The sequence below is a fragment of the Tachyglossus aculeatus genome, unplaced genomic scaffold (genome assembly GCF_015852505.1).
Source record: "Tachyglossus aculeatus isolate mTacAcu1 unplaced genomic scaffold, mTacAcu1.pri scaffold_169_arrow_ctg1, whole genome shotgun sequence".
Lineage (NCBI taxonomy): Eukaryota > Metazoa > Chordata > Mammalia > Monotremata > Tachyglossidae > Tachyglossus > Tachyglossus aculeatus.
In genome coordinates this window covers 118981-128397 of record NW_024044891.1, presented here as the reverse complement: position 1 = coordinate 128397, position 9417 = coordinate 118981, and the positions used below count along the sequence as shown (strand labels likewise).

At 54.2% G+C, this 9417-nt stretch overlaps 1 protein-coding gene across 1 annotated transcript; it reads right to left on the bottom strand.

Annotated features, from left to right (window-relative positions):
* Window positions 1-526: 526 nt before the first annotated feature.
* Window positions 527-2928, bottom strand: LOC119923291 (syncytin-1-like). Its single transcript, XM_038742741.1, has one exon. It carries the CDS (start codon window positions 2926-2928, stop codon window positions 937-939), a length of 1992 nt encoding a protein of 663 aa, XP_038598669.1. The 3' UTR covers window positions 527-936.
* Window positions 2929-9417: the final 6489 nt, after the last annotated feature.

Genomic DNA, 9417 nt, shown 5'->3' with positions numbered 1-9417 from the left:
GTTCTTCTGTGTGCAGAGCACTGTGCCGAGCACTTGGGAAGAGTCCAGTACAATGGTGGGCGGACAGGTTCCCTGCCAACTCCAGCTTTGACTTTGCCCCATGTGGGACCCAGACTTGGCTTAACTATCATCATCATCATTATGATTATGAGCTCCACATGGGACAGGGACTGTGTCTGACCCGATCATCAGATGGGTTCAGTTCGTGTCCCACTGCTTAGGTAGGAGTCAAAACAGGTATCGAATCCCCTTTTACAGATGAGGGAACTGTGGCTCTGATGAGTGAGGTGATTATGATGGTATTTGTTAAGCACTTAAAATATGTCCAGCATCAGGGTAGATAAAAGATCATCGCGTTGAATACCTCCCTGTCCCACAGAGGCCTCACAGTCTTTATCCCCATTGTATGCCCGTGCCACCGGGGCCGGGTCGAGTGGGGGCCGAGGAGGACCCTGCCTGAGTAAGCCGCCAGCGGCTGAAAGGGGACGGGTGAAGAAGAGAAGGGAGACCGAGGTGGGTGCGAGGCAAGAGTCAACTTTATTTTTGCACACTACATGTATATATAGAGCGTGGGGGGAGGTGCGGCAATCAGGAAGTTTGCTTCAGGGGCTTTCCGGAGCTTATCGCCGTTGGAACATCTGCTGATGAGGACATCTCGTGGTTAGGCCCTTCCTGGAACTGGCAGGCGGGGTGCGGTGCCTTTGCAGGGGTAGGCCAGGGGCCTTACATGACAGGTGGTCCCCAACATCTCCCCCTCTCAGAGTATATAGAGAAAGCCTGGCTTAGGCTATGAGGCTGATTTCCATGGGCAGAGTGGCTGCGGGCAGCGCCCCTGTCTTAGGCTAAGCGGGGTGGCTCCGCGAGGACCAGGCTCTGGCGGCCCCGCTCTATTCCCGTCATGGGGTGCGACTGCAGCGTATAGGCAGCGCCCCTGTCTTAGGCTAAGCGGGGAGGTCCCGCAGCAGCCTGGCCCTGGCGGCCCCGCTCTATTCCCGTCATGGGGTGCGACTGCAGCCGCGCCTGGGGTCTGCCATGGGGCCTCAATATTCCCGTCATCGGCCGTCTCACAGCTGTCAGGTGGCATTTCTCCTGAAAGGAGCGCCACATCCTAGCGCACCGAGAATCAGGCTGCGCGAGAGTAGAGAGTCGAAAGCCGTCTTCGAGAGAATCCACAGGGTCATCCTGTGAATCGAGGCGGTGGTAGTGGACACCGACAGGCGTCCTGAGAGAGGACTCGATCTGAGACTTAACGAAAGAGGTTAGTTTGTTAAAAGCCCAAGGCCCAAAGGAAAGAAGGAGGAGGAAACCGAACAGGGGCCCAAGGAGAGGAAGGAGATAAGGAAGGACGCCACGCAAGCCACTCCAAAGGGGATTCTCAAAGAGCTCGCGACGACGCTTGACCAGGTCTTCCTGCAATTTCCTGATCTTGTCCCGAACTATGCCGGACTTATTGGCGTAGAAGCAGCATTTTTCTTGCAGGGCTAGGCAGATCCCCCCCTGTTCTGCTGTGAGCAGATCCAACCCTCTCCGGTTTTGCAGGACGACCTCCGCAAGGGAGTCGATTTGGTCTTGGAGATCGTGAATAGTCTCAGAGAGGGTCTGCACATCACTGATTAATTGGGTGGACAGCTTTCGATATGAGTCTAGGGCCACCCCCAACCCGGCGGAGCCAGTGGCCAAAGCCCCTGTAACTCCGAGGCCGACGAGCAAGGGGATGAGTACGACAGCCCTCTTGGATCTACCAGCTATGTAATCCAAGCTGGGCAGGGGGACGGGCTCAGTACCCGAAATAATGTCAATGTCCGGCAGAAGCGATGCCTGAACACACAGGCCTGTCCAATTTTGGGGTAGCGCGGTGAAGGCCTGATTACCCCCGCACACGAAAACCTGGCCCGGTCTGGGGCAGCGCATAGCCGAGGAGGAGAGGTTGACAGTCACCGAGCAGTTGACAAAGGGGGCGCGCCCAACATCGATGTCAAAACTGGAATTTTGAAAAGGGGCTTGGGTACAGGGGGGAGGGAGGGAGTCGAGGCTAACGGGCTGCACCCTAAAAGGCGGACTGAGCGTGCAATTCTCCGAGAGGGAGGCGTTCTCGGACACAAGGGCCAGGGGCATGGGTGTGCCGAGGGTCATGCATAGCCAGCAGCTAGCAGCCAGGTCTGGGTTGGTATGGTTAAGGGCCCGGAGCGTGGCCGCTAGGATCTCCGAGGTGTGGACATCGAGGTCCGTACCCCGGGGTTTTGGCAAGGCGAGGGTGTGATAGTGCAAGGAGGGATAAAGACTTTTAATTATCTCCTCCACACGAGCACTTACCCGGGATTCTCTGACCTGATCCGTAGGGCCACCCCCATCAGAGAGGTGGATAGGGGCCTGGAGGGGCCAACAAACGGTCTTTCCGACATTGTTCCTGTCGCAGGGGGCCTGAGCATATTTGCTGGAATGGGGGTCAGACCCCCACTCACCTCCGAAGGTGCCAGCATAGTCCCTTTGCTGTATGGCAGTGGGCAAGGGCTGATCCTGCGGGCCCGTGCACCGTTGGACAGAATCGTAACAGGTGGAGTGTAGGGCCTGGAGGTAGACGCAGCCGGAGGGGCAGAGCCCAGGCTGGTCGCCAATTGCAGGGATTACCCGGGGCTTGGTTACACATTCCCACGATTGCTTGGAGGTCCCTGTAATGGTGTGGCGGTAGGCAAGGTAGGCCATTTTTGTGGTGCAATCAACCGAACGTGTATACGACGCGGGGCGCACGGAGAGCATACCGCCCTTGCAGTCGCAGGGGCTGCCAAAGAGGGTACGGCTGAGCGCGGCGCGGTCGGGGGTCTCGAAGCCGCCCTGGGTCCCAGGAAGCAGCAGCAGGAGAAGAGACAGCACGGTTGCCATGGCAAGGAAGATGAGGGTCAGCACAGGGACCATGCGCCACGAAATCATGGTGTCTGTGCCCTCACCTCTGCTGCTTGGTTCTCTTTACAATCTTGTCACCTAGTCCTGTCTAAGGGGTCTGCACTTCGTATGGCACAAGTACAGCAAGAATATCACAATCCCAAGCACAAGAGGTAAACCGAAACAACCTCCCAGAACCCACTGTCCCCACTGAACGTAACCTTCAGGGTCCATGCGGCCCGCAGTCTCTGGATTCAGATGATCGAGGCAACCCCCAAATCGGGGTTATCAGTGCATGCTCATTCTCGAGGGTTATCCATCTCTCCGGGTCCTCTCCGGATGGTGGTCTACAAACGATCAGGAGCGCAGGGGGTGACAACTCACGCCAACGGTTTTCGGGCGGGTCCTTTCTGGTAACGCGGGGCCGACCTCTTCCCGGAGCCCGCACCGCTGTGCCCGTGACGACCGATATCAGGAACGGGAGGATCCAATCGCTACCCGGGAACCCAAATGCAGGAGTTCCGAAGCGGGGTCAGAAAGAAAAAGGGGAGGGGTCGCGACGAATACAGGGGCTCTGGGCCCAGTATATGTCCGAGGAGCCCGGCAGAGACCGCCCTCGTTTAGTAACGGGGGCGGGATAGGTTGTCTGTAGGGGGAGCGGCAGGGCCTGAGCCAGGCGCTGTCCTTGAGAAATAGCAATGGGGCCCTTCGGGGCCGAGACAGGCGTGTCTGTATGGGGAGCGGCAGGGCCTGAGCCAGGCGCTGTCCTTGAGAAATAGCAATGGGGCCCTTCGGGGCCGAGACAGGCAAGTGGATCTCCCCCGTGTAATTACTGTCCACCACAGTGGGATGAATAACGAGGCCGCCGATGGCAGCCGAGGCGCGACCAAGAATGAGGAAGTACAAATTCGGGGGTGGGGGACCGTACACCCCCGCAGGGACGACCTGAACCCCGCCCTCGGGAGTTAGTATTGTGGTGGAGGTGGCACACAAGTCCATTCCCGCACTTCCCGAGGTGGCTCTGTAGGGCGGGGTGCAGGCGGGCTGTCCCCCGAGGCCCGAACGAAGGGGATTGGCTGAGGGGCCCGGGGCTGGCCCCTCCGGCCGTTTCCCCGTAGGGGACGACCATCGACATCCGTAATGGCGCGGCAAGTGTTTGCCCAATGTTTCCCCTTCCTGCACCTAGGACAGAGGGTCAACGGCTGAGGGGACCTATACGGAGCGGGAGCAGGGGGGGAATCTGGGTACAGCGTAGGAGTAGTAGGGGAGGATTCCGGGCACTGGCGGGCAAAATGGCCGGGCTGGCCGCACCGAAAGCAGTTTCTCTGCGGGTCCCCTGTCTGGAGGGCTGCCCCAATAGCCAGATGCACGGCCTGTGACACCCTTGAAGCAAAGGGGTCAATGTCCCTGCACAAGCGTATCATTTCGTCCAGGGTTTTATCTCTCCATTTACCGTGTAATGTGGAGCGGCAGGTATTGTTCGCATTCTCATATGCTAGACGTCTTACAAGCTGATCACTGGCAGCTTCATGCCCTAGGGTCCGCTCAGTAGCTTCCAGTAACCTGCTGACATACTCTGAGAAGTCCTCCTGCGCTCCCTGCATTATTTTGTTAAGGGGGGCAAGAGGGGAACCAGCGGTTGGCAGGGCACGCCAAGCTGCAAGCGCAGCATTGGTGGTTTGGGCTAGGAGGCCTATGGGAAAATGGCGCTGCCTGTTTTCTCCTGCGTATCTCCCTTGCCCGCTCAGTTTCTCATAGGTCCACCTAGCAGCAGGAGTGCTCGGGGATTTAAGGTTGACTGCCGCTATGGACTGGCAGCGATCAAAGAAGTCTGCCTTCCAGGTTAGAAACTGGCCTCGTGTGAGGACAGCCTGCACCACCCGGAGCCATTCTGCCGGTAGGAGATATCCCCCGCGAGACATGGCCTCGAGGGCGGAGAGGGTAAAGGGGGCATTGGGTCCATAAGATTTGACGGCGGCATTAAGGTCTTTTAACGTTTTAAACTGCATTTTTCGGTACTCCGGTCGTTCCTGCCCTGTCGAGGCTTCCTCACCGCTCTCTCCCCCGCCCTCTCCTTCTTCCTCCCCCTCCTCATCCTCACTGGCGGAGGATTCTTTGGGGTCACCTGCTGGAGGCCGTGGGGGCTCAGACTGTTGGGAGCGTGTTACGACGGGAAATGCCATTGGCTGCAACGCTCTTGATTTCTTATCCCGGGAGCTAGGGCTATTCCTCTTTGTAGGGGTTTTTGATGCCTGAGGGGCGTCAGGGGAAAGGATGACAGACTTGCGGAGCGTCTTTTGTAACAAGGAGAGTTCCGAGGAGAGCTGGACATACTGTTTCTGCAGCTCAAGGACCTCTCGGAGTTCAGTGACCTGAGTGGACAATTGGTTTCTTGCGTCCGCAAGGGCTGAGGGGGTGGGGACAGGGGGCAGAAATGCGGGAGCACAGGTTTGAACTGGGTAAGGGGGGGGGGGAGAAGCCGAGGAGGGGGCCAGTCGGGATTATTATAACGGGCGGCCTCATCCTCCAGTTCGGCTTCCTCCCCAGGGTCCAGGGTATCGGGGTCGGAGTTTTTTGTTGGTGGGAGGTCGTGTCTTGCAAGGATGGGGAGGGTCAGGGGGTCGGTCATAGATTGCGCTTCCACAGGGAGGGGGTTGTAGAGTGGTTTCGCTGGGGCTGGCGGGATATCGATGACCACGGACGGAGGCCTGGGGGGATCCTGGTCCCCCGACGCCAATGACCTGACAGAAGCCGCCCGCGATAAAGGGCGTAGACAAACCTCGGCCACTGAAAGGAGCTGGCGTTTGTCCGGGTCCCCAGAGGCGGCCTCCACTATGTCCCTAATGAGGCTCCAATAAGAGAAGGCCGTGGTGGGCACTGCCTCCGGGCCCTCAGTCTGTAATTTTTTGTTGAGATCCCTCCCAACCTTCTGCCACTTGCCTGGATGAATTTCTGGTCCGCTTACAAGGAACCAAGGGCAAACCTCATCAATGAAGAGAAAGAAATTTATAAGGTCCTTCTTCTTAACCTTGACCCCCCTTTCCTTAAGAGCTTGTTTGAGGTCAAGTATAAAGGCCTGCTCCTTAGAAAGCGTGGAACCCATGAGAATACAGAGGCGGACGAAGCTCAACATACCTAAACGCAGGGGCTCCGTAGAGCGGTCAAATGTGGGGTCGCGACGAGTCGATTCAGATAACGAATGCAGGGGTCCGCCTGGCAGGGTCCCGTGCCTCGGGCCCCACGTTGGGCGCCACTTGCCCGTGCCACCGGGGCCGGGTCGAGTGGGGGCCGAGGAGGACCCTGCCTGAGTAAGCCGCCAGCGGCTGAAAGGGGACGGGTGAAGAAGAGAAGGGAGACCGAGGTGGGTGCGAGGCAAGAGTCAACTTTATTTTTGCACACTACATGTATATATAGAGCGTGGGGGGAGGTGCGGCAATCAGGAAGTTTGCTTCAGGGGCTATCCGGAGCTTATCGCCGTTGGAACATCTGCTGATGAGGACATCTCGTGGTTAGGCCCTTCCTGGAACTGGCAGGCTGGGTGCGGTGCCTTTACAGGGGTAGGCCAGGGGCCTTACATGACAGGTGGTCCCCAACAATTGTACAGACGAGGGTACTGAGGACCAGAAAAGTTTAGTGACTTGCCCGAGGTCACCCAGCAGACGAGTGGAGATGGAATGAAAAGCCAGGACCCCTGACTCCCAGCCCTACGTTTGTTTTATGAGGCCAACTGTTGAGTATATAATAATAAAAATAATGGCATTTCTTAAGCGCTTACTATGTGCGAAGCACTGTTGTAAGCTCAGGGGTAGATACAAGGTAATCAGGTTGTCCCTCATGGGGTGCTCACTTTTTTTTTTATCCCCTTTTTACAAATGAGGTAACTGAGGCTCAGAGAAGTTAAGTGACTTGCCCAAAGTCACATAGCTGACAAGTGGCGGAGCAGGAATTAGAAACCATGACCTCTGACTCCCAAGCCCGTGCTGGTGCTTCTTTGGGCAGACTTTTTGGTCTTTACTTATCATTCAGATGTTTTGTCAAACCCCTAGATCACCCCCATTGAAATCAAACAAGAATTACCCCAGTAAAATCATCCTGAAAGTTAAATTATAAATAGGCATTAATTTAGGATTAATCTGCGTTTTCTAGATGAGGTGATTGAGGCCCAGAGAAGCGAAGAGACTTCTCTAAGGTCACCCAGCAGACCAGGGACAAAGCTGGATTTAGAACCCAGGTCCTTCTGACTTCCAGATCTGAGCTGTAGTCCCTAGGCCCCTAGGTCACTCAACAAGCAAGAGGCAGAGCCCAGGTTAGAACCATGACTCCCAGGCCTGTGCTCTTTCCACTAGGCCACACCGCTTCCCGTATTATCATCATCATCAACGATGGTTGAGGGCTTAGTTTGTGCAGAGAGTGCAATGCAAGAGTGGACAGACACGTCATCATTATTACTGTATCATTATAATATCCCTCCTGTTTCCCCTTCAAAGGCTAGCAAAAGTGCCTAGGAGAGATCCAGGCTAGAGAAGCTCCAGGGAAGCATTGGAGGGGTTTAGGGAGAAATTCACCTCAGGGGAACTGAGGAAAACCAGGCCTCCCCCAGCCAGTTCTCTCCTATCCCTCCTGCCTCTCTTCTCTCAGGTTTCCCTGGACTGTTTCTTTCCCTGTACCTTTCCCACTACCCCTGCTCTAGCTACTCTCACCACAACTCCCAGCATAACCACTACTGTACTCCTCTATCCCCTTTGTCTGATTGGGCATTTAGACTAGTATGCAAAGACTATACGAGTTGTCTGCATTGTTACTTTGGCAAGCATGATCTGAAGTCTTTAATGAACTGCAAGACCTAGTGCCTCTTCTTTGGCAGCTAGAGGTTCCTGGCATTTGTAGCTGAAGAATGTTTTTTCGTCTTACCATTCTGGAAGATAATTTCTGGAGTTGTGCCTTGCAGAGAGCTTGATGATTTGGAAGCAGAGCTGCTGGTCACAGTAGATTTCAGTGACTTGGTTGACTTTTAAAGGATCGTAGTGATAACTGGGGTTTAAGAGTCCTATTTGGTTTTTCTTGTTTATAACCCATAGGCAATCCAGATTTACCACTCCAGTCGGAAAGCAGAGAGAATACAGACTGGGAATAAAATATTGGGCTAAATGTAGGCCAGAACACTTTCAGTTAATTGGCTCCAGAAGCTCCCTTTTCTACATTACTGCTAGAAGTACTCTATTCTGCGACACAGTATTGAAGTATTCAGCAGAGGGCACTAGATAGCTATAGATATCGGGGATCATCTTAATACAAGGCAACAACGTTCAGCTAGACTGTGAGCCCGTTGTTGGGTAGGGACTGTCTCTATATGTTGCCTATTTGTGCTTCCCAAGTGCTTAGTACAGTGTTCTGCACACAGTAAGCGCTCAATACATACGATTGAATGAATGAATGAATTTTGTACTCTAGAGATTAATTCACTGCTCTGCCTACCCTGGGGGCTCAGGAAACACTACAGATGGATGGGTATACTTCCGTCTCTGCCAGAAGGTGTATTTTTCACCCTACATTCTGGCTAGAGGGTGTTTAGGAAATTAACAGAGGTCCAACTGACAGCAAGAGCGTTTTAAGTGGCAGCAACCTACCCGATCAGAAGAGACAGATATTGTTGAGCTACGTGCGGTGTTTTCCCTTATCAGTGATTCACTTGTATTTATAGAACACCTACTCTGTGCAGAGCACTGCACTAAGACCTTGGGACAGTACAGTAGACTAGGTGGACCTGATATTTGCCCTAACGGAGTTTACAGTCTACTGTGGGAAGAAGACCTAGGAGAGTATAATAGAGTTAGTAGATATGATCCCTTCCCTTATCGTCTTGTGCTTACAGTCTTCAGTGCAATCAGATCAGACACTGTCCATTTCCCAGATCGGGCTCACAGTCCAAGGGGAAGAGAAAACAGGAATTTAGCCCCCATTTTACAGGTGAGGAAACTGAGGCAAAGGGTAGTGAAGTGAGTTTCAGAAAGTTACTCAGTAGGGAAGTGGCAAAGCTGGGACTAAAACCCAGTTCTCCTGACTCCCAGCCCCATGCTGTTTCCACTCGACCACACTGTTTCTCTACTTGATTAATCTTAATGTATAAATGGGACCTCACCCTCTCTAGGCTGTTCGCTCATTGTGGGCAGGGAACATGTCTCCTAACTGTTATATTGTACTCTCCCAACCTCTCAGTGCAGGGCTCTACATCCAGTGAGCTCTCCGTAACTACGATGGATTGATTGGAAGCAACCTTATTGGAGGACTCAGAGCTCTGAAGGATCGTGTCCTGTAACTCTCTCGTAACTCTGTTCTGCCCCATCCAGCACTCTGCACTCAGACACTTAGTAAGCCGCACCGGTGAGTGACGACGGAATATCTGGGAGAACCATATTGGCCCTCTACATCGTCACACACACTGTCCCGACGTCCCAACCTCGGAAAGTTGTCTTCGGAAAGGTGTCGTCTCGTGTGAGGGCATGGTGTTTTATTTTTTTGTTGTTTTTGTTTTTTTAG